Source organism: Caloenas nicobarica, chromosome 1, assembly GCF_036013445.1.
Source record: "Caloenas nicobarica isolate bCalNic1 chromosome 1, bCalNic1.hap1, whole genome shotgun sequence".
Lineage (NCBI taxonomy): Eukaryota > Metazoa > Chordata > Aves > Columbiformes > Columbidae > Caloenas > Caloenas nicobarica.
Genome location: NC_088245.1, coordinates 40,913,927 through 40,940,319, shown reverse-complemented (window position 1 = coordinate 40,940,319; position 26,393 = coordinate 40,913,927). Strand labels below are relative to the sequence as shown.

The 26,393-nt window shown below is 37.3% G+C and overlaps 1 protein-coding gene across 6 annotated transcripts in view; it reads right to left on the bottom strand.

Annotated features, from left to right (window-relative positions):
• Positions 1-26,393, bottom strand: part of TNRC6B (trinucleotide repeat containing adaptor 6B) — a 132,349-nt gene that overhangs the window by 41,338 nt on the left and 64,618 nt on the right. For 4 of the 6 annotated variants that reach the window (XM_065634670.1, XM_065634708.1, XM_065634678.1 and 1 more), the window contains one exon: positions 2,268-2,355. In XM_065634670.1, coding sequence (XP_065490742.1) covers positions 2,268-2,355 — 88 coding nt within the window. Of the gene's footprint in view, positions 1-2,267; positions 2,356-5,199; positions 5,268-26,393 lie in introns of those variants that run through there. The other 2 variants (XM_065634699.1, XM_065634718.1) reach the window with 2 other exon arrangements.

Genomic DNA, 26,393 nt, shown 5'->3' with positions numbered 1-26,393 from the left:
AATCACAGGAATTTAGTCTGTGATTTTGCTTGTATAACCGCTGTTTAAGTGATTTTTTTAAAAAAATTTTTTAAGTTTCAGAAGATCCAGGCAGAAAGAGTTGTTTCAAGTTATACAAATTCTGCCTAAAAAAAAAGCTACCCTCAAATCACTATTGCTTATTTGCTGAACACCACCATAGTCACTAAGAATGAAAACACACATGCAGACACACACACACACTCTTATGTTCTGTCCTTGCAGCTGCCTGCTTTGCTATTCCTAGATATCTCCAAGTATTACTGTTAAGTTTGGTCTCTAGGAGATTAACTTATTTAGTTAGGAGATTAACTTATTTAGTGTTTACACTTCCCAAGATTTGGCAAAATATCAACATTCATTCATACTGAATAACTTAGGTGAGGGACCACACAGGGAAGCTGGCAAATCTCTTTTGTATTCAAAGCACCAATCCCTCAGTGAATACTCACAGCACTGTTACCAAGATTTTCAATACAATCCTTTCCAGTTTCTCTTGTATCATTGAATATCAGCATATAATTCTCAAGTCATTAGTCTTTATTTACCGGAGTCTGCTCCTCCTGGTTCCTACACATACTTTTTGTACTTGAACATTAAACAGCAGCAACACTGAGGCAAAAAGACACTGAAGAAATCTTATTCTGTAGCTACTGATCTTTTGCAGTATTGCTGGGGATGTATCAACACAATGGCTGGATAAAACCAGAAACGCACCACTTTATCTGATTTAAAACCGATAGACTCAAATTGGTGAAAAAGCCAGATTTAAAAAGGCCCTGGATAGGCCAAAATTTAACTGAAATCAGTGCTGGCTGTTCTCAGCAGAAACCTACAGAATCTAACACAGAGTAATATCTGATCTTTCGCAGGATCTGTTGTTACTGAAGTAACTGAAAAACAGACTACTGAAAGTAAAGCCTTCTGCTCTCAGTTTCACATAATCAGTGAGGCTGGAAGGGACAGCCTCTTAAGATCTAGCCCACAGTTCCCACATCTGTTCCCCACCTGCTTCCAAGAGTCTTCCCAGCTCAAAGCAAAGTCATCAAAAACCAGACTGCACAGGGCAGTGTCCAACTAATTTTTGAGCATCTCTGAAGATGAGGTTCTTACGGACATGGTCCAGAGGTGAACTTGACAGTTAATGGTTGGGCTCGATGATCTTAAAGGTCTTTTCCAATCAAAATGATGAAGGCACCACAACCTCTCTGGGAAACCTGTTCCAGTGGTTGCCCAGCCACACACACGCACAATAAAGTCTTTTCATGATTAAGTGGAATTTCCTGTATTTCAATTTGTGCACAATGCCCTGTGCCTTGTCCCTGGGCACCACTGAGAAGAGCCTGCCTCCATCTTCATTGCTCCCTTCCACAAGGTATTCATACACACTGACCGACATCATCCCCTGAGCTTTCTCTTCTCCAGGCTGAATGGTCCCAGCTCTCTCAGCCTCCCCTCATTTGTCAGGTACTCCACTCCCTTATCATTTCAGGGGCCTTTTCCTGGACACGTCCCAGGACGGCTACATCTGTCTTATACTAGGAAGCCCAGAATGACACAGAAGGGATTTTACCAGTAAAAAGCATGGATAAAGCTGCAAGAGACTCATGTTCATATGCTAAGTTAACGCCTAGAACCACCTACTAGATTTTCATCAAAATAGAGATCTCCTAATACACCAAGTGTTCAAACCCATTTTTCTGAGCAAGAACAATTCACAGTGACTTATAAATGCTCCACAGTTCAAACTGGTAAACTTCGGCAAAAGTGCTACTGGCTACAGAAAATGTAAAACCTAAGTGATACTTAGCACGAAACAAAGAGAACCTTCAGTGGTAAATATTTAATATAAACTTCCCTGAGGACTTGCCAAAAAAAAAAAAAGTATCATCTTGCTCTAGAAAATATTTAGTCAATTTTACTGCAAGAATTGCAAAAGCTGGCAGCATTTCCAAACCCAAACACCTCAAAACCTTAGGAGCTGCACAGATAAAGAGACTCATGTTCAATAACTTACTTTTAATACTTTATATCAAAAAACTTCTTTTACTTCACATGACACACTAAGGAGAGGAAATTTGTAACTTAAACACTTAAATTCCATAAAAATGATGCAAAAATAGTGTTTAATGAAGCATCACTCTAAACAATAAAGTTTTTAAGCTCAAATACAGTTTAACATCTTACCATCCCAAATACTATTTATGTTCCAGTTGGATAAAAGACTTCAAATACATCAAAAACCCTACCTTCTGAGCAGATTCCTTCTTTTTCTTATCCTCCTTCTTCCTTTTCTTGTCTTCCATTAACTGTTCTTCCCTTTCTTGCTCCTTCTCTCTGCCAAAACATGAAAACCAACAATATGAGCACAATCAAGATCTATAAGATGAGTCAGATGTACTATACCCCTCTTCCCTAAAAAAAGGCAGTTGAGATACTAGATTCCTCTTATTATGATACTTCATTTGCATTTGATGGTTTCAGTCCAACTGACATAAGAAAAGCACCTTCTAGCTCAGTGTGGCCACAATCACACCACTTGCTGCATGAAGGAAAATTCCTTTATTTGGATCAAGCCTCTTACGGCAGTACCCTATACAAATTAACTACATGTCTGATATTAGAAAATATCTTCAAGACATTTTGGCCAAAGTACCCTTTTAATTGGGTTGTGCTTTTATTTAATGAACAGTTTCATGAATCTTCTCATATGGTAAAAAAAGGGAAGTTGTAATTTAATATAAGATCCTTTGGTCTGATACAACATTTATCTTCACAAGGGGAAGAGATTATTCTATTGCCTGTAGCTGTGTCACTTCTAAGAGACTAGAAGTGTCATACCAAATCAAAACCATCATTTATTATACAAATCACAAATTTAATTTCTAGCCTATTGTACCCACCCACAGAATTTTTGTGATGAAACTTGTAATATAAATTACTTTGCAGGGAATCCATTTTTTCCACAAGAACATTCTTTCAAAAAAGGAAGAAAAATACGTGCAGCTGCTACTGTTGTCAAGCTATCATCTTGTTGCTATGTTTCGTATCAAATATGAAAGTACCAGAAAATAGTTAATTTTCCGCATATGTACCATTGGCTGAGCTGTTTCTATGGTGAACCACATTTTCATTAACCAATTCTCTCCACTTCCTTAAGGCTAAATTTAAGGCCAAGTTTTCACCTCGCTTGAAGCAATTCCTTCTTATAGGAAACGATTATGACAAAGATAATTAATGCAAAAAGATGATCGGACAGATAAACGGTAGGACCAGAGACGTGTACTTTACAAATGGGAAACAACTAGCAAGTATAATCCATGATCTTTCAGAAAAAGATTTCATGAAAAATAGAACAGCTTTATAAACAAAACAGGAGTTTATACTAGTACTGAGCTATTTCTTATATTTATGCACAAATCAAAGAGCTTTTTTGGTCACAGTTTAAAAAGATTAGAGTTGAGTTGGCTTTGCTGTCACATCATTCAGTTTTTCTTCCATTGCATTTCTATGGTATAGGTAATATTTTTGTTTGCATTTTCAGTAGATACTGCCAATCCAGTGTACAAAGAGACATTTACATAACGAATCAATTTCCACAAAAATATTTTGAAATGTTATGTATTAACAGCTTCCTGATTGAGGACTTCATGGAATTCTCTCAAAGAGCAAAGGTTCTACACACAGTAATAAAACGTTTCCCTTGTTTCCTGAAGTTAGGCTCTCCTTCTTAATGGATGGAGAAAATGCATAAGGGTAAGATGAGACCTTAGTAACAACATTCTGAGGTTATTACCAAATGCAATTCATAAATAATGGCAAGTGCAGTCTGCACTCAACAAAGTTTCAGGCAAGCATTCCACATCATACGGCACAGCGTTTCATGCACTCTGGCTGGTATTGCTTAAACCAGGTCGGTTCTTGCTCTTTTCTCTGTAAAATGTCAAAGCACACTTCCCAGCCCTAAACCTTGGCAAAGAAAAGCCCAGCAGGTTGTTTTACTAACAGCACAAGATGTGACGCATTGGGGAGGCCAGTATACTTTGCATTGTCTGTCACAGCACCCAGATAAAATTTTCCATCTTCTTTGAGCTACAGATTGTATGCAATATGAAAAAGCTCTCCAGTGACACTCTCATCTTTCAAAGTTACTATAACCTCAAATTATGTTTACTACGTTCATACTGTCAAGCTACATGTGCCTTTTGGGCTGCAGTGCCAGTTACAAATACATTATTTCCAAAAAACATCCTTGCAGCAGGCAAAAGTTTAAGAGCTGTCTTAAAACAGCTGCTGAAAAAGGGTAAGATCAAAATACAAAATGACTTCCAGTAACTGCTTGGCACACAGCCAGCCTCCCAGTTAAAAGCACCTTCCTTAGTTTTGCAAGCAGAAGAGCAGGGAATGGAAAATAATGAGAAAAAGGTCATATTCACAATCAAAGCTGAAGCTACGGCTTATAACGACATAGAGCACTAGCAATAAAAGGAGCCAAGGACAAAAGATCCATAGTCCAGAAGTAAACATCTAGTTGTGGTCATTTGTCTTTGTGGTAAGTTCAGGACAGGGTGACTGCTGCTGCTGCTGCCTTGTTTTCAGAGACATACGGACAAGTGGTACTGAGGATGCAGAGAAACCTTTGTTTTGCATGGTGACCTCCCCTTCTTCTGCTCTTTTAGTAGAAATGTGCACTTAATATTCCATTGGGCACATAATCAACAACTATAACATAGCAACAATCAGTACTTGGTAATTTAGGTTTCAATTCATGTTAAGCACACAGTTAAGTTCTACTGATACAGAAGGGATCCATCTGAACACTTGGGCTGCATCACAGCTACAAGACCATGAAGTTCCTGACAAGACATAACTGAAACCTCACAAATATGTAGGAAGTATGAAGTCATACTCTCCAAATGACAGAGTAATCATTGATGCCATAGACAAGCTAATAATGTACCACTAGAAAGTTCACTGAATTAGTGGGGAAACAGCTTATTGCCATTCTGAGAATCACACTTGCCACCTTCCCACTTTCACTCTGATGCACTTCACTAATATTTCAAGTTTTACGATCAAAGGTTTCCCTTTTCAGTTGTATGCAAAAAGCTTGTAAACACAAAGTTAACTTGGAGTGTTAGGTGTTCTGATAAATTTAACATAAACACAGCTTTCAAGTACCTCATAAATTAATTCAGAAGACCACACTGACTATTAATCTTCTCTCATTAGGTAAAAAGATAATTCTTCTTGGCCTGGTCAGAGAAACCAGGGGGGTCCATCACGTACAATCCAGAGACCAGCTGCTTACATTGACAAGATCAACATGGGGAGAAAATCCATGAACTCCAAATGAGTGGATTTAGAGTAATACAATGGGTTGTGGTTCCGGTTTTTGTTACCAGCACATAGTAATGGGAACACGGACACACCACAATCCTGCAGAGGAAGTTTGCTGAACAGCCATCAGCAGCCAGCTTTTTACTTCAGCTTTCTTCAAGAAAGCATGTATTGATCTTAAAAATCTGACCTAATTGCATTTATGTTTCCTAAAAAAAAAAAAAAAAAAAAAAATCTTAGAATTCAACATTACTGAAAAGTATTTTAAAAGTCTATTACAGACTTTAATTCTGAGTATTCAAAGTAAGGCATATTAACAGCTTACAAATGAAAAGAAACTATAGGTTATAATCCAAAATTTTATTTTATAAAAGACCAAAACCAAACCAAACAAACCCAGTAGCTATGATGCTGCACACTCAACGCCTTATGAAATTCTTATAACAATCTCTTCTGGCTAAGACAAAAGCAATCATTTCAGAGAAGAGGTTTTTTAGCTAGTTAACTAGAGAAGTAACAGAAAATACTTGTGAAGTCCAAGTTATTATAACAGATAGCCATTTCAAGGGAAAAAAAGAAAAAAAAAAAGAAAAAAAAAAGGTATTCAAGAAGTGTGCCCTCCCCAAAATAATTTACCAATTTCTGGAAAATGTCACACATCCTAATATTAATTTTCCCAGAAATTTCTAAATAAAAACTTATTCTCACAGGCTTGAGGCATGGGTAGAGGACAGAAGTTGCCTTCGAAGTTCTTGCTATCACAAACTGAACCGTGAAACAAGATGACGTATTACATATTCCACACTATCTGCTGGCAACACACTTTGATAGGGAGAGATAAAACGCCACACAGAGTATTAGTCTACACAAAACCCCCATAACCCTATAAAGTCACTCTCAAACTAAAACTGCACAAAAAATGTAAGCAAAATGTAAGAAATTAAAGTTCCTAGAAAATCAGGAGTGGCACCCTACCGTATGCAACTCCCAGTTACTTCCACAGGGCTACAGGACAACAATCTAATACTGTTTGGAAGTTCTTCACACATGAAGATGTGGACTAGATACCAGTGTTGTGAGTCATCTTCCCAACTCTTGACCCCATGCTTTACTTACTTTCAGTACAGTTAACTTGGTTTAGCTGTACTGTAACACAATAGAGGAGTGACAGTAAACTTCTATAGGTGCATGCTGTTTTTTGCACTGTAATAACCATAGGATGATTTACAAATCTGCTTCCAAATTGTGAGCCAATTCTTATATCTTCTTCCAGACTACAGGAGAATCCAAAACTACACTTGTAGGCTCAGCAGCACTTTGACAGAATAAACTTTTATCTGTATAGTTACAAGGTCTCATTAACACCTGTTAAATTTTCCCTAAAGGCTTTAGCCATAACTAGCCAGAGCCAAAGGCCATCATAAGATAATGATTTGCATGCACAGACCAGTCTCACTTAGAGGCAACACTTGAGCAATTTACTAACTCTTTCTTACAGACAGGCCCCTAGTGATCCAAAATATCAGGCCACAAATATATTTCTGATCACTTAGAAATAGACAAAAAAAGACTCAAAACTTCAGAGACTAAATCAGAAATTTAATCTACAGTAAGGTATCCAACTTCAGTCCAGACTTAAAGCAAGATGACTTTCCAGTGAACTCTAACTACACACATCTAAGCTTCTCCGCATTTCTGACAGTTTTCTCATTATCATAAATTTCTGACAAGTTATACAGCCTGGATATCAGCAGAATTAGGCATCACACATTAGTGTCTCAGAGGCATCACAAGACACCATTATAACAAGCTCAAGGTCAGGTATCCTTCTAAGGCATAAAGCTCCTCTCAGATGACACAGGGATGAAATCTCTTTGAGAAAAGTAAGCTGTGTTCAACAGTGCTATTTCATGAACAGTTTAATGCCACCACTGGAGAAGTAGGTTTAATTTTCTTCCACTTTATTCCTTTTCATCAAGCTCTGTCCCTGACCTTCCCCTTGCTTGAACCTTCTCTGGAAACTCAGCTGATTGTATGGCAAGCAAATTCAACTGACAGTAACTCACCTGGACCACTCCCCCCATTTAGTAAACAATTAGCTTAGCGTATTAGAAGATGAACACCAGAAATAGCGCACACAAGCAGCAAAGAATCTTCTCCTTTCAAAGCAACATGTTAAATCAGTTGCATCTGAATGAAACCGCACCTTATTGCATCGCAACACCTCTCCACACAGCACCCAATATAAACTGTATCATAGAAAGATCTACTAGCAAAAGTGAGCGCATTTTCTTTTGAAACCAACTCCTACATTGTTCTAATATATTAAGGAGAATGTTTCCTCTGGACTATATTAAGTCCTTTGCCCTATACTCTGCATATGGGACCCTTGCATTGTCACCTGCATCTGTGCAATTCTCCTAACTGTAACAGGGGCGTTACTGGTACAATCCTCTAGCCAAAAAAAAGTATTTATATATAAACACATTAAAAAGTATAAGCTGATTATAACTAAGAGTCATAAGCAATGAAGAAAAAGCATACTACAAACTCCCAAATGAGTTCTTGCACCTTAATGTGCAAGCAAAGAACACTGGCAGTCCTACTACTTCAAACGCTCAAGGTGGATGAAAGCTTTTGAATTGTATCAGGAAGCTGGATGTCAGAGACTAAAAATGAAGCAAAACTAAATTCACTGCTACCGGAGTATAGAAATCTTTATGTTTTTACATTTACTTTCATTCAACATATCCCACAAAACAGACATGCTCCATTATTTCGACAGCAATAGGAGAGTATGGCGTGTTCAAACGCGCAAGTGTGCTCCAGCACATTTAAACAGAACATCAAACAGAAGCAAGACGTAACACAGCATGGGATAAATCCCAGAGCTGACAGATCCTAAATTCCTAAAGGTAAAATTAACTTCCACCAGACTAAGCTACATAAAAGAGTAAATGATCTCGCTGATCAAAAAATTAAAAATTGCTTTTATATTTAAAAAAAGTTAAAATGCACGCCACCACGGCCACATTGTTAAGCAATGTTTGCATGCATAAATGAGACAGACGTAAGCCATACAAAAGCCAGTGCAATAGGGCATAGCCATTCAGAAAGTCAGTCTTTAGGGAGAACTGACAAAAATGGAATATGAAATTATTTTAGGCCAAATGAATTCTCATGTTTACAAGGAAAAAAAACGGATCCTTCAGAATAGCGGCCGTGAAGATCCAGAATATAAATATTTCAAGGATGAAAATAAAGAAAACTAACAGTTCACTTGAAAAAAAGACTTAAGTTTACAGCATCGTTGAACAACTGCAATGTCAAATAAGGGATAAACTATGGCCAGTTAGTAAAAGGACGATTGTCACCCACTTTCTGAATGAAAGTGAAAAACAAGGTATCAGAACTCAGCCCTTCAGTAGAGTGTGAAATTAAAACTTTCATATTTGTAACATATGTACATAGCATAACACACAACACAAGGAAGTGTGTCACACACCTGCCCCCCAAGGGCAAGCTGAGGCTTTTATACACACACAAGATACACTTCACCACATATTAAACAAAAAGACTTTAGAAAGTGTGTTTTTACGAATGCTGTGTAAAGCAGCGTTTTCAAAAGGCAAAAGATTATTGCTCGTCAAGGAGTTAGAGTAAGCTGCTTTTCTCTTCTCTTTGGCTGAACACCAAAACAGCGTCACAGCAAGAAGTTTGCTTACTTTAAATAGCATATCTGGAACAACTGATACGCCTTTATCGCAGCAAAACATCAGTAATTTGGAGTTGCTGTAGAAAATAATCAACTTTAAAACACTGGCATACTGACTTTGCTAAAAGTACACTTTTCTAGAGAAAGACTCCTCATAGACTGCTATTAAACTTGTTAACAGAGTAAGATTAATTCTTTGTGGAGTATTTTTTTTATATATATATATATAATATGCACAATTATTTACATAATAGAAGGAAAAAAACTTCAACCATAAAGGGCTGTTTACTTTAAAGAACTTGACAGTATAAGGCCTACAATGCAACAATAAATGCTCATAAATAAGGAGGTTTGTTCTCAACACTTCAGTAACTGGTTTGGGGGGGAAGGGATTAATTTCAGTTTTAATAGTCTCCTTTTAATAAGAAAACCTCGGATTGTGTAAAAAAACCAAGAACCGAAATGTTTTTAATATTCCATATTTCTTGCTTGCACTCCTTTCAGAGAATTACTCTTTCCAGCTGTATCACTTATATACATTCAAAGAATGAATTCCAGGTACAATCTAAAATTTTCAAATGTTAGCCATAGCTGCTAAAAAGGAAAGTTTTAAGAAAATGGAGAGTGACGGCCCAAGTTCTAGAACATAAGAACTAAATGAGCTTTCTCCTGTTTCAGTCTCCAAATGCTTCAGAGCTCTTACAGATCAGTAATTATTATTTTGGAGCATGCGCACTCATGCATACCAAAGACACAGATAAAGCGTGTTTAGAGAATTGTGAAATGTCAAAAATAGCCCAAGAACGGCAAAACATTCAGTTAGAAATCTGCCTGTAATTAAGATGCCCAGTAATTTATCGTATCAGAACATTCACTCAGCCAGACACAGTTCTATTCAAGACTTCAAGGTTTTGTGTGATTATCACATAACCTTATTTTCCTCTAAAAACTATTCACATGTGTAGAAAGCTCCATTATCTACAACTGTTTACCAGGAAAAATGCTATTGTGGTTCTGAAAGCCACAAAAAATACATAAAGAAACAAATGCATAACAAAACATGGAAGACTAAAAGAATGACAGCTACCACAATAAAATCTCAATAAAGAACCTGCCTGCTACAGGCTTAGAGAGAAACAAGTCAGATTTTTGACAAGTGAGGAGCTGGCATTCCTCAAGAAGTACAGTTGAGATCTCTGTTCCACTACAAACGATTTATCCTGGTAATATATACTCTTTCAAGCTCTAATTCTCCCTGAAGCCATAATTTCAGGAAATAAGAAAGACTACCTGGCAAAATATTTCTCTGTATCTTCCATTATGTGAAGTCCTTTCATTTCTGCAATGATTGGAGTGTGGGGGGGGTGGATATCACAGCTCTGGACAGCTGCATCACTTTGAGGGAGCTGCTGCTGAACTTGCTTTTGCATGCGAGACACTTCTTTTTACTACACCATCCAAAAAGAACATTTTACCTACCTCACTGTCCGTACAGAAATACCTCAAGAGTCCTCCTTTGCCACACAACAGGGGCTTTGAAATGAATGCAGGCTATCTGGGAAAAGCGCCAGATGTCAGTTAAAGGATTGCTTATTAGTCTGCAAGTGCAGTACGCACAAGTAGTTGCCAGTATTGCTTTGTATTAGAAGATTAAGAGATGTAAACTCTACCAGTTTTATAATCTCTAATGGTGTCTATGTCAGGAGAAAAAAAATCCTTTCATTTGAAAACTAATAGAAGAAAAGTTGCACAAAACATTTTCCCTAGACAGTCCTTTCCATGATGTGGTGGGGGTTTTTTTGTTGTTGTTGTTGTTTCTTTTCTTGGGGAGGGGGGCAGTTGGTGTGTCTGGTTTTTGTGGGGGTTTTTTGGTGTTTTTTATTAACTAATTCATCTTTAGGAATTAAGCCACACTTTCTGCACTAGATACTCTTACTAGTCTCACCATGACAATCACAAGTAATTCTGATTGAAGTGACCTCTGGAAGTCACCTGGAGTCTTGGTCTAACCCCACACTCAAAGTAGAACCATCACCAAGCAGGTTGCTAAGGACCTAGTCACGTTCTGAGCATCTCCAATGACGGAGACATACCACTGTGGAGAGCTTATTTCATTGTTTGGTTGGTTGGGTTTTTTTTACTACACCCGTCGTATCTGCCTCTCCCAATATCTATTCAGAATTTCTTTTCTGCAACTTGTGTTTGCTGTCTCCTGTTTTATGACTGTGGACCAGGACCACCTCCAGGAAGAGTCTGGCTCTCTACACCCTCCCATTAGTCAGCTGAAGACAGAGTACCATTACTCTAAGTATAGAAGGCTGAGGCCTTCTATTTCTAAGGCTGAAGAAAGCCAGTTCTCTCAGCCTCTCCTTATGCAAGATGTGCTTCAGAACACTAATCATCTGAGTGGCCATTTAATACGTCGGTGTCTTTCCCGCATGAGAGCCACAACTGGAGACAGCATGTCAAAGGCAGACACTCAGGTGTTGAAAAGAATCACTTCTCTTGACCCACTGGCCAAACCCTTGCTAATACAGCCCAGCACGTGGCTGTTTTCTTAACAGCACGGACACTCTGCTGACCCGCATTCAACTTCTTCTTTGTCAGGACCTTTGAGTGTTTCTTCTGCAGAGCTACCTTTTCTGGTCAGTTGATGCTTAACCTATGCTGTAGCACAGGGTTATTTTGCCACAGGTGTAGTATTTTCCATTTACATGTGCTGAATTTCAAGAGGTTTCTGTCAGACCATTTTCTCCAGGCTACTGAGTTGCCCCTGAACAGCCATCTTACCCACCAGAGGTGTCAACCACTCAGCTCACTTGAGGATCACCTGCAAATGTGCTGAGGGTACATAACATCCCACTGACCAGGTCATTAATACAGATATTGAACATTATCAGTCCCGATACTGACTCCCACAGAACACCATACTGTCTAAGCTGCCAGTGGACTTTGCATCACTGACCATAACAAACTCACTGACTCTGGCAATCCAGCTCTGGAATGATTTTTAAATAAATGTATTACCTCAGAGGAGAATGAGCAAGTATTTCTGTACTTAGAGGCCCAGTGAGCAGACTCTGCAGCAGAAACCCCTAAATTAGCCGCCCCCCACTTCAAGTGCCTGGATCAGTCCACCACTGCATTTTGCGGCCCAGATGGTCTCCACAAGTCACGTTCCAAGCTCTACTGGCAGCTTTACCAGTGCCTCACTGGGGCTCTGAACTGGTTACAAATTGTGACACAAGTGAAGCTGATGAGCATTACTGCCACCTTCATAATGCATTCTTGTAGGTATGTATGAGAAGTGCTATAAAAAACTCCACCTGTTTACTGTTAATCTTCTGACTGTAGTTAAAAAGCAAATGCTATCTCCTGACTAGGTGTAAACTTAATTTTAACAAAAGCAGCTCTGTATCTTAAATTACAAATTTCTGTCTTAAATGCCAATAATAGAATTATTTTTAACACTAAAAGAAGTCCCAAGAAATGAATCTATTTGCTATGGTTACTATGCCACAGTACGCAAAACAATTACGACGTTTGTTTCAATGTCGGAATGTGACGTTTCAGATAGAATACTGAAAAAAGTATAATAGAGTTTAATTAAATGAAACATTTTCTGCCAGAGCATCATTTGTGGCATCAGCACAGGCCATATAGACAGTAAGAAACTGGATCATACAGAATCTTTGACAACAGTAGTAGTTACATTTAAAACAAACTTTGTCAGTCATAATCAAATAAATGTTATTTTTATATTTGTGCTTCTCAGTCATAAAGAAAAACAGAGACCTAAAAGTCAGCCTGGTAAAGATCTGAAGATACAGGACACAATTTTAGGGGAAGGTGGGAATAAAGAAAACATTAGATAATACCATATTACAGTGTTATTGCTGTAGTTTAACACACTTTAAAATATTGGAGGTTTTCTTAACTTTCATGGTGTGGCACTTCAGGAAGGATCCAGAAAAAACCCTGAAATATGTGTAGGAGTGAAGCAGTTTCTATGGAGTGACAGTCAAATTACTAAAAAACAAAATAAAAACCACCACCACCACTCAACCAACAAAAAACCTCACCACAACAACCACAAAAAAACCCCCAACGAAAAACCACCAACCATCCACCCACCCACCATCCCAAACCAGACAGTAACATGCTGCTTAAAAGCAGCTGCTACTGAATGATGAGGTACTTGGAATTGTACCTGCCCAGAGATATTTTAAGGATACCCTCACAACATCAGAATGACATAATTTATACCTCATTTTATAAATGATCTGATTGTTTACTTCTATTCAGTTTCCAAAGAAACACTCTAAATTCACTTGCTATAAAAACCAAAACACTTTATGCAAGTGAATTAATAGCCTGACAAGCACATTACAATATTATACAGATCTGGAGGTATGTAAAATTTTCCATATACAGTGCTTCAGGGCACTGTAGTAATGAAAATAACATTTATCAAACTGTAAGTCATTATTTTAATTATACTAAATCAAAATACTAAAGCAAGAATGTATTTAATTTTATCAGTGGGAAGTTAAGAACAAGGTTTTCCATACAAAGTTATTCTTCATCTGTTGTAGACCAAACTGGAAGAACCAGCAAGTTAAGGTTACTTGAACTTCTAATACATTAAAAAAAACAACTCTTAACAGCTTGCTCAGATTTTCTTGGCAAAGGCATTTAAAGTTTGTATTTTCTACTCCAGTTATTGCCTGAGGCAATATTTATTTTTAACAGGTAAGAAAATTCATTCAGCTACTTCCTGCAAATATTCAGTTACAAAGTTTCAGCACTGTCATGATCCATATCAGGAAGTCTAAATTAAAGGTAGAAAGAAAATTAAGTAACATATTTTGCAGGTCTGGGAAACACTGTATAAATCTTGCCAAATTACTGTCTTCAAACAAATCTCTGTGTGTCCAGTATATTCAGCTGGGCTTGGGCAGGTAAATTCTTGGTATTCCATTACTACTAAGCTTGCTCCATAAATTAAGGCTTATAACCAGGATTATACGAAGAATCTTTTTTTCCTAATTGCTGGTTTTGCAGACTACAAGCCATTGTTTATCCTTGGTAAAGACAAACACTATTCCTTTCCATCCTTACGCCAGTTGAGCTGAGAGCTGAAGCAGGACTAAAGGCAAGTAAAAAGCCCCCAGGAACAAGCTGTACAACCAGACTGCAATACAGCAGGAGAAAGATCCAGGTGCTTTCAATCTGAATCCACCATAATGCACACGCACAAACCAGCACTTCCGTTCAGCTATGCCTCACAATTCACTGTGCAAGCTGGTTCCTTCACAAAGTACTTCAAAAAAGTTTTTAAGCCCCTTGTTTTAAATCATATTTATGTATTTTGTGCAATCAGTAAAACACAGATGCAGCATCTTACATGAAACGAAAACCCGAAACCCTGTATTTGCATAAATGAAGCATGGCAAATAATTTCATTTAATGCTACTGTGCCTTATGTAATTAGACAAATGGTTAGCTGGCTAAGTCTTAAACAGATGTATACTTTTCAAAAGTTCACCAGTATATTGTAATTTTAATGACAGAGTATAATCATAACCTTCCTCTGTCAGATGAGGGAAAAACCACACAAGAGCCTGATATGTATATTGTTATGTAACAGCCAAATACTAGATGCTATACGAGCCGATTATCAATCTTGGCAATCACAGAGCTCAAATACCAACGGTACTCAGTCTAAAGTAAGAACTTGTTTACCAGCTAAACACCACGGATTAGCGAGTGAGTTCTTAGAATGCAATAAAGGTTATATACACTCACTTCACAGTAGAGTTGCAGTTAAGCACAGCGTATACTGAACTTAAATGAGAAAGAGATCTGCAACAGGCAAAATTCAGTCTGGTCTACGAGTAGCTAACACATGTTCAAGTTCTCATGCTGACTTTAAAATGCAACTGTTATATCCACTACCTTCTCACCCTCTGCTACTTGCAATGATGTATTTCCTTAAGTACCACCAGCTATGTTTAGCAGCTCAGTGAAGTTGTACACTTGTCTTTTTTTTTTTTCCTCCCATCCTCCCTTTATTTAGAATGACTTGTGGGAGGGAAGGAACACATGCTGCACAACACAGAGCTTTCCCAGGATGTGTTACAAAACAAGAGACTGCATGACCTGCTCAAGGTTACAGAATGACTCCATTGCTCACTCGGAATTAAAAACTGGCAACCTCCTGACTCCTCCTGTATTTTCACTAATAAAATAATACCACTACTGAACACTTGCACAGCTCCTTTCATCACAGGATGTCGAAGGTCTTTATAAATATTAATTAAGCATTACAACAACACTAAGAAGTATGTAAAACTTAATTCCACACATGAGTAAACCCAAGCAAAGAATAAATAACCTGTGTTCAAAGTCACAGGACGAGTCAGCAGTACGAAGAATAAATGGCTCTTGCCATTAAGGAGCACTCCATTAGAAAAACGACATAACACTCCAAATGTGATGTGAACTGCACAGCACTTGCTCACCAACATAATACTATAAAGCCTCAGTCATGCTCACTCCTGCAAAGGCCACACTAAATTTCAGGCAGCAATTTCATAAAGACACTAAGTTGGGCTTCCTCCAAACACAGAAAACAGTTCTCAAGTGATTTTCAGTAAAATTCTGTTTTTCATGTCTGGTAACTTTCCTTAGAGAAGACAGGTCTGAGTGTGATATTCTTCAGCACTTTTACAAAATTAACAAGTAATATCAAGCTGAGACACAATTCAAATAGTAATTCAGACCCCATAAATGAAAGGAAGAGGAAGCTACATCTTAACATTCAATCATGTATTCCAGTAATTAAGGAAACGAAATACTGATTTTTTTACAAACTCAATATCCGTTCTCAAAAGCAATCACCTTTATGAGTCCAAAGTGAATGTTTTCAGCGAACTATATTGTAGTCATCACTTAACCAAGTACTTCAGCGATCTTACAACTTAACATGTCCACACTTGACCTGCTACAAACATTCCTCCTTTACAATTATTTACTCTTCCCAATTACCATAACTATTACAAGACACCAATCTGTAACAGTTGTTTTAGTGTGAAAGGCAGCCGTACTTTTTAAAACATACCAAAGTTGATTCGCTTCGATGCGCTACCAGATTTGCAGATTTGAATGATAGGAGTGAGATTTTTTTAAAATTCCTGTTAACCTACTGAAAAGACCGCAAAGGTGACAAGCTCTGAACTCCTGCAAAAACTCCCTTTTAAATTCAGTTTCAGAATCTGACACAGATACAACTGAAAAAAAATACTTTTGCTTTGGAGAAAGAATACTGTTTTCTACATAAGACAAAACAAATCAAGATGCAGCAAAAACATTTGCAAGTTCACTTCACAGTGAACCCTGTATTAGAAAAGGAGACTTCGTTGTTACAGTGTTGATGAAGAAATTAAATGAAAAAATTGTGTAATTCATATTTCAGCCCAGCAGCTTTTTGGTTTCAGTTGGTTGGGGGTTTTTGTGGTTTTTGTTTGTTGGTTTTTGTTGTTTTGTTTTGTTTTTTTTTAAACAGCCAATGAACAAACCACAAAACTTTTACTTTGCACCAAAATAACAACATGCAGTGAAGGCTGACAAAGAGCTGGCAGAATGAAAAACAGGTTTTTGATTTACGTTTTAAATTACAAAGCATGCTTTTCTTTTGACTATGGAATGAATGCCTGGATCTAGTTTTTTGGTTGGGTGGTTTTGGTTTTTTTTTCCCTTTCAAAAGGCCATAATCTGTCAGTAGAAACCTACTCTCTGGGTGATGAAGGTATCACTACTATAATTTTATCTCGAGTTCTCTTACAGCACAAAATCGGAGAATGATTCAGTATTATATCTGATATACAGCTTTTATCACATGAAGCAATTTTTCTTCCCTCTTACATGGGGCAACAGCTAGTTAACATAGTTTATTAGCATTCAAACATTATGCCTTCAACCGAGGACTGATGAGATTTAACAGCAAGGCTTCAAGAAATGGTGACCCACCCCCAGTAATTCTTTGGAAATCAACAGCTCAAAGGTCGCTGAGTTTTCCTGGGTTAAACCAGTCACTCAGCCTTCAACAAGAGTCTTGAAGATCCTCATCAACTCCTTGCCACTCAGAAGTATGACCAAGTTCAAGATCAAATACTGCTGAGATGTGTCCAAATATACTTGGAACCAAGGAGGGAGCAAAATTTTAGTCTGCAGTCACAGAAGTTTTATGGGAACAGTGGTAATAGTATATGCTCTCCAGACAAACAGATCTACTACAGACATAATCATCAGGCAAGTAATTCTTCAAGTCTGGAAAAGCACAGATATGTGATCCTTTTGTTACAATACAGTATTTCTAAGCTTATGCTTTGGTTCTAATGATCAGTCGAAAACATTTTTCAGTGTACTCAGTCCGTTCTCAAAAGACTTATTATACGCACAAAGCTGCTGATCCCTAGCTGTTATCTACTATTATGTATCATGGATATCCAGTACAAAATGTGTAATTGTGTTGCATCATGTTCTCACACTTTTAAGAGACATTCCATAAATCATGGAGGATTGTATGTATACAAAGGAAGGAATTAGAACTACAGTGTTACAGATCATGGTTGTACTTAAGGTTATCAAGATTCCACTGTAGACAACAATAAAGTCAGGACTTGCCATGACAGTACTACAGAGATACAATATACACTGTATAATTAAAACCCCCTATTTTATAAGGCTATTCTTCAATACTTGTGGCTTATAGGGTGTTGCTTACAGATGATGAAAAACTAAGATCTGGTGAAACAGCAATGCTAAATTTTAAGCCAGGTGTTTCACAATTAAAAATGTTTAAACACCTTTGCCACTTTAAACATGTAATTAAAACAGACTGTCCTGTCATATATCAACTTTGGCATGCATTCTAAGATATACTCTTTACAACACACAAACTAACATAACCTTCCTCCCTCCCTACTGTTGTGTGAAGATTTAAACACTGATAAAACTCACCTTGATAAATTAAATCAAATCAGCTGTCTCCTTTAAACAGCTTTCAGAATCAAACACGCACCACCATTCACACAATGGAGTGAGATTTGGAAGACCTACATGACATTGAACCGAGCAATTTTCTTAACAGACCATGCCCTCTTGTTCTGCGGCTTGCGTCTGCTGCTAAGGCAGACAGGCAGGGATCACGTCTCATTAGAGGCTCAGTGAGGATGAGAAATTGCAGGCCCTGCTCAAGAAACTAGGTAAACCACAAGTGTTCTAAGTCCTCTCCTTCCTGCATTGCTACAGATATTCTGAAGGCAAACACATAAGACTTACAGTCATAAAATATAAATGAATAAATGAAAGGTGTGGGGTTTACTATGAAATTCGATATGCTCTCAAATCAATAAAGTGAACTCTATTCTACTGCAATTTGCCCACACTACGGAGATATGCTAGACTTGGTATCTACTTTTAAAGCAGCAAGACCTTGAGGACACTGAAAAAAATGACTGTGTTTGACTCTTAGGGAACCTCTGCATGTGTTAAGCACACAGATTCTTTGCACAGCCTGGTACGGAAATGTTTGTTTGCCAGATGCATGCTTCCCACCCTTCTTACTGCAATCAGCTGGCCAGCTTTTTCGTTAGTCATTTTCCATTCAAAAGTGAGATTGATAAATTATTATTCAAAACATCACAATTCAATACTTCGTGTCATGACTCAAGTGACTAATTAAGACATAAGCTGAAATTATTCACTGGTACACAGAATGAAAACTAGAGAATTGTAAAGAAACTGTGCGTAGGAAACAGGAAAAATGAAAACACCACCCTACAAGAAACAAATAATCCTCTCTCATTAAGTTACTTAAGCAGCCAAAAAATTCAAAGCCTCTCCAAACCTGTCTCTTCATATAATCACTTGAGTTTTGAGGACATGAAGAAAATGTGATCATTTTGATCTGGCATTGCAAGAAAATGACTACTTAAGATCTGAAAATGACACAAAGAACCAAATCCTTTCCAAGGAAAACAGCAACTGCCAGCCCCGCTTGCACTCTTCATTACCTAGAACATTATTTTTTACTATATGCAACTCTGAATTTTTCATTTATATGGATTGCTGATCACCATGCTAAAGTAACAGTATCATACCAACATTCTCTGGAATCTAGTGGTTTGCTATTTGCCCAAGACACTGTCCAAAACAGTGGGAGGAAGACACAGACAACCAACACATAAGAGCAGAAGTTTAATTGCGATACACTTCCCTAAATTTCAAAGGCCTAAAATCGCTGCTGTGTTTTTCAACAACAATTGCAGACTCTTGATTTGACATTAGCTGTGTACCCTTATTTCCTTGTGAAGAACAAATTCTTAATAATTCTAAAGGCTAATATTAAATTTCTAAGCATAGGTCCGTGTTTTATGACATGACTGAATATGTAATGTACCAAGGAAAAATGCCTTCTGTTTTAGGAACCTTCCAGGAAAACATGAAAACATGTATTTGGAAAGCTAATAAAAATCAGTTTCCACATATGGCAAAGAAAAAACCCCACCCCCTTTTTTCATGCCAACAAGCACAACATATTGGCACATAATGCTGTACAGAAGTGTAAAAGCATCTCGCTATTTGAAAGTTTGCGGCATCTCAAACCCTTTAATTTCAAATTTCTCCTGGTTTTTATTACTTACTTCCATTAACTGATATGATAGGTAAAACCTAAAATTTCTAAGTAAACACCTCAATACTTCTTTTTGTTTGCCGGGTGGCGTTTTTTTGTTGTTGTTGGATGGTGGTGGTTTGTGGGTTGTTTTTTTTTGAGGATGGGGGTAGTGCTGTTTGGTTTTTTAAATTTTTAACTTGGTTTTTGGCAAGCTCTGTTTGCAAAGATAGAGACAGTTGTTCTCCATACGAAGTACTATCAGGAAGAATATTATAAGGTCAGTCAAGAGCTTTGTAAGGTCACAGAAAACTATGACTATCTTTTAAAGAGACCACTCTGAGGATAAATTAGGTTAACACTAGAAATAACACCGTTTATTCACATGTTTTTGCTAAAAGTAAGAACCAAACCAGAAAATTACTGGAATCCATGGAACAAAACCATGACAAGTGGGGTCCACTACATTACAATAAAGCACTGTCACCCTAAATTGAACGCCTTCCTGATTTAAATTGGAAAACACCAGCCTTTGCTAAACACAGTAGTGCATTTTACCCATAATCTGTGCAGATGACCTGAGACATCCATATAGTGGTAAATGAGAAAAATGTAGAAATGTCTCTTCCTCATGCGAAAAGGAACGGAAAAGTGTGGAAAACAGCACAGCTGTTTAACAGCCTATTTAACTAGCCACAAGAGTTAAGGGGTAGAAACAAAAGTAGTTCTAGGAAATAGTCGGATCAGTAGGCAGAGATGGTCGCCACCTCTCATATTCAATCATCTGATAAACTATCTTTGATTCATCCATTTTTGTAGTCCTGATACTGTGCAACGTTCCCTAGCTGTGTTTTTAAACACTTTATTTCATGCCTTCTGGAAATAAAAGCATAGATTAAACCACCTAGTCGAGACATGAAACTCTTACTAATTGCTAAGTAAACAATCATTTCCTTATTTCTTAAGCAAAGACATTAGAAAGTTTAAGTGAAGTGTTCACTGTATCCTCAGGCATTTATCTGAACTAAGGATAGTCTCCCACCCGGGAAAGAATTTCTTTTAAATATGCTGTTATTTCTGTGGAATTGGTGTCTGCCCAATCTCAGCAGTCACTCATCTGAGAGTTTTTCCTATTTGTATTGAGTGCAGAAGACAGGATTTTTGAAATCTTGATTGAGGGTTATCATTCCTTGTCTCTTTTCAGGAATGATAATGTACAGCTTAAAGCGATGAATTTTACTTACTGCTTATGTCATTCACCAGTACAGTAAAAGATCAACTTCTAACTTCAATCTCATTTAAACATCTCTTGTGTTTTAACACATTATCTTAAGACAACTTAGAAATTTCAAAAATAGTAAATAGGCAACCTGAGGACTGGATATACGCCTCACCTGAAAAATCTAGTGTCCGTACATACTCAAGAAGCAAGAAGGAAATATTTTTAAATTAACTATACATTACTATCAAAGAAGAATCTTCTCTTGTAAACTAAGTCAGCTCTGGAATAGCTGTATTCCAGAAAAGCTTGCATTCCTTCACAACATGAAAATTCACATCATAAAGTTGCTTCAACATACAAAAATTCTAAGATGACAGGAACGTGCAAACCATATACAACATGTCTATGGTTCATCTTCTAGACATATACATGCTCTTTTTCTGCCATGCAAAAGTCAAATTTTAAAGCAAGAGATAATCCAGAAAATAGTCTAAAATGAGGAAACCACTGAATTGCCATTTAAGAGATTAGACAACAGCACCACCACAATGGTACACAGAAGATAAAAGCATTAGGTCACAAAGGGAAAACTGAGGTGGAAATTTACCATTTAACTCATTTCTGAAGTTCCAAGACTAAGCTGATTTGCCTTGTTAAATTCTGAACTGAACTAGTGTTTGCTACTTTTAGGTAATTTTTGCCTTATTACACTATGTAAGACTAACATCTTATTTTTAATGAAAACCACATATTTCTCATGTTCAGCAATGACGTCATAAGAAGAAAGAAATGCATAAAACTTACAGAGACTGTAATTTGTAAAGAGTAAGAGACATTTTTACTTCTGAGTGGTTAAAAATATGTACTCTTTTTCAGCATCGGTCCTAACAGAGAAATAGCTATATCAAAAACATGTGAAGCATTCAGCATATAGATTCACATAAGTCCTGCATGTTTCCTGTGACAGAAGTAATTTTACCTCTGCTGACAGTAGATCTGAAGACTCCTCCTATCTTTAATTTTGTAGAAGTGTGGAACAGAACAGTTTCATTTTTTAGACACTGTGCAAAACCAGCATATGATACATGACAGGAATATAAGATATTCATGTTCCACAAAAAAATGCATTTCTAATCTATCCAGTTAAACCTTCTCTCTATCCTCTTTAAGAAAGGTGGCTCTGCATAAAGACAGGTCAACTCTTCATTGCTATATAAAGTTGAAGGTTAAAAAGCGTAAGCTGACGTGGGAGACTACTTCCTGCTGAAAGAAAAGCCCTTTAAACCCTAGAACCTCAAATCTAATTTGTCAGCTTACTGATGCTTCCACGCATACTGCCAGTGCAAAGTGTCTATCCTTCTATGAAGCCACTGTATTGAAAAAATGGTCAATGCTACCTAGCAAAAAGGTTAGCCTGACCTTATAATAAAAGCGATAAGAGAATTCATTCACATAAGCATTGAAAATTCAAAATTTCAGGCGAAGGACCAGACCTTTAGCTTTAATCAAATCCATCTGCTATGCTGAAAATGCTGGCTAGACTTGATAGTCAGTAAGTGTAATTTATACACGGCTAACTTAAATGGGGAAGTGTACCAAATAAGAGTCACCAACTTTTTCTTACGCTCTTTCTGAAGAGTCTGAAAAAAAAAATACATTGGGTACCACTGGAAGCCATATCCTTAGTTAAACCAGCCTTTTATAAGCTTGCTCTTAACTAACGCATTGTTTTAAAGACAGGAAGAAGAACTTTATTCTGCCACTGAAGCTATCTCTACCGCCTTAAAATTAGGAGACAACATAGCTCAGAATAAAACAGTCTCAGCTGGGTCTCTCATTCACCATCACAAGAATCTAGTCCATAACACTGTTTTGAGTGGTGACTGGGTAGCAACTCTAAACTCAGCCACTCACCTCTATATGGTTACAGTATTTCTGTAAGACCTGCTGGGAAGAACAATTAAATTACAACATATTACCAGCTGTACAGGTGAATAAAGCAAGAACTGCCACAACAACGGCAACCTCTAAAGTGGCCCAGGCTTGTGCAACACACCTGATGGACATCCAGTTTAAGTGTCTTCTGAAGCCGCAACCAAAGTGAATTGGGACTTGTGAACACTCAAATGGCTGAAACCGAAAGGGAAACTCAAAAAGCATTTTCTATCTGGCTTGGTTAGCAGAGCGCATAAAACAGGAGAGCAAGTAAAAGAACAAACCACTGTAATGCTCACATTAATTATTCTGATTTTCGTTAACTACCAATGAGAAGTTTTAGATGCAGCCCTAAAACGCATATCACTCAGTAACAATTCTTTCCAAATAGTGAGATACAGTCACACTGCATGTGCCAGAGGACACCGGGGCACTGCTGCAGAGGGGGGAGAACAGGGAAAGGAGGCTCGAGTCCTTCAGTCCCTCAGAAGTGAAATATTTGATTGTTAAGCTTTCAATACCTGGATTTCTTTTTGGAACTATTTAACATTTTTGTTATTTTCAACGGACAACATAAAAATTACTTCCAGGTAAGGCATTGGAATGTTTTTTGGTTTGGATTTTTTTATTGTTTTCTCTAGCTAGGTTCCATGTCAGTAATTTAGGAAAATATCCTTACTATACATTTGCATAGAGCCTAAGTCAGCAAGAAATGGTACATGAGATAAAGCAAGAAGTGGTACACAAGATAAAGCAAATGTACCTGAGGAAAAAAACCCCAAACCCTACTTTGCTGCCAGAGCTTGGAACTAATGACATTTTACCTGGAAAAGAAAGTCCCTTTTACTGTAAAAATGGATATACTAATCCCTGCAAAGATTTTTAACAGTACAAAAAAATAACTCGTAACGGTGATGTTTTCCAATAACAATACTTTAGATCCAAACCTCCTCCCTAAGGGGAACCACCCTCAAAAAAACGAAAATGGTCAATACATTCAATAAAAGCTATTCAAAGCTACCTTTTTACTCCAGCAAGAAAAAAAATAGCAGTAAGCGAACCTACAGCAGGTTTTATCTTCTTTCATAATGCATTGAAGGATAACAATATTTGTAGCCTCATCAAAAACTCCACAAGTGTTAAATAGAGAAGGTGAATTTCAGTTTAATAAAAAATTATTTCAGGAAGATTCCCTCTGAACTAGGTTTTTGCTTCTATTTTACAACAAAGAAAATCATGCACTTTCCAGGGATTTTTTAAAATAACATTAATATTTCTTAAGGTAGTACGCAGAATGGCTTTTAAGCCCTGACTTCCTCTACTCTCAGCAAAAGCCCTTAGCCTGACCTCGAGACATTGCACTATGATTTGTTAACGATTTAAGACCCAGCTACATTAACCACACTCCTTGGTAAGTGGAAATCCACAACCACTGAATGCAAGTTTTAACACAGAATAGAACTTTTAGCATTAGAAATTTTGAGAAAGGTGAAATAACACAATTCTATCTTTTTACCCACATTATGATTTTAGTTAAGTCAGCTTTGTTCCCATAAAGCCTTAGGAAAAAGAAAACATCATTCTATTCACAATTCAATACAGCTGTGTATGACTGGCTTCAGCCCCAGGCCACAAGCCAGGAACTTCTGAGTTCAAGTCTGGCTCTGCCACTGACTTTCTGTGTGGCCTTCAGAGAGCCTCTAAATTTCTCTGCTTCTCCTCTTCGAGCTATACGCTTACCTTACAAAATGGCATTTGCTTCGTTTGTGCAGGCTTTTCCCAAACAAAAAAAACCCCCTTGAATTGGCTTTGAGAGTATTTTTTACTATGGCTTTAATGCCCAAGGCCCCCAAAGAAGTCTCCACATGTCAGCTGATACCTGGTAGTTTTTCACTGCATTAACTGCCAACATGCACATTACATATATAAATATACATGCATATATAACACACACACAAATATCAAAAGATGCCCTAAGTTGGAAAACAGACAATTACCTCAAAGTTTGCTAAAAAACAGGATGAAAAAGTGAAATCAAGCTAACTGCTATTAAGCAGTTTAAACTTACAATGTAGAACAACCTACAACCTTGTTATTAACCCACTGAGCCAGTGATGAAGTCTGTTTTTAACAGCTTAACATTAAATGCACATGGCGCACAATGCTCAAGCTCAATCAATTACCACAACTAATATTTCAGAATATTACTTTAATAAAAAAATGGCCTAGGAATGTGAAGGGGAAAAAGGACTTAAGCTTAACTAAGTTACGTAGCACTAATGGAAACATCGTTTAAAAGATAAGTTTTCTTAATAAAAAGATCAAGGGAAGTTACATAAACTTAAGCTGACCATATACTTCCAAGTCGACTGTAGAAGAGTTTCACTTCCTATTACCTGACACAAGCAGAATGCAATGGAGACTGACACCAGCTCACCTCAGCCTTTCCTCAGCTCCAACAATCCCATCGTGCAAATACAGCTCATCGCCTTCATAACAGTACACACTGCCTTCAAATCCATCCCTGGGAAAAAACCTTGCCCACAAAACTTTTTGAAGAGATACTGACTTTCCAAAAATTCACCTGTTCAATTATTCATGGCCTAACCACAGCGAGCTAGCTTAAAGAACTAAGCAACTATAGCTCTATGGAATATTAAGCTGCCAATGTAAATCCTAGACTCTCAAAGTTTAGACTCCAACTGCTTTCTCCTTCTTCTTCTTGTTTTAGGTAAAATCTAGTAAGAACACACTTCCCACAGTTTTTCTGCATGAGGACACAATTTATTTGTGGAAAGTGGTATATTTAAAGCAAAAATGTATCTGAATTAACAACACAGAAGAATAAATTAGTTCACAATAGTGTGTTATTTTGTGATGTGTGTCACTCAGAGACTTGATCAGAAACAACCATTCCAGAAGAGCTACCACACAAAGATGAGGCGGTTCAATGAAAATGCAGATCTTTTGCGCAAGGAAACTAAACTGATTCAAACTGCTGAAAAATTACTTGCATGTAAAACTTACTATTCTCCCATCCCAGGTCATTCACTAAAACTTTCCACCGTAATTGAGTGGTTTTCCAAACATTTTTGCTGATTAAACCCTAGAAAGTTGGAGAAACACCATCATGAAGTATGTCTGAACAACTTATTAGGAAGATTAAATCTTTACTCATTTGCAATTTGGTTTTAGTTTCCTAATATCACACTAGCATCACTGTGTTTCCATCAGATGAAGCAGGCATGAATACTACAGCAAGGCCAGCAGATTGGTTAGCAAGCATTCCTGCCAAGGCAATCTCGATCTGCTCTGAATAGGATTACAGGACACAAGTACAGCCAAAATAAAACAAAAATAAACCTAATGCCCTGTCCACTTTCCCTCTCTCTCTCATTATTATTTGGTCTGGTTGAGTTGTATCAAACAGTTAATCTGAACATGAACAGCACAGGAACAGAAACTTTATAAGACAAGGCTACTTA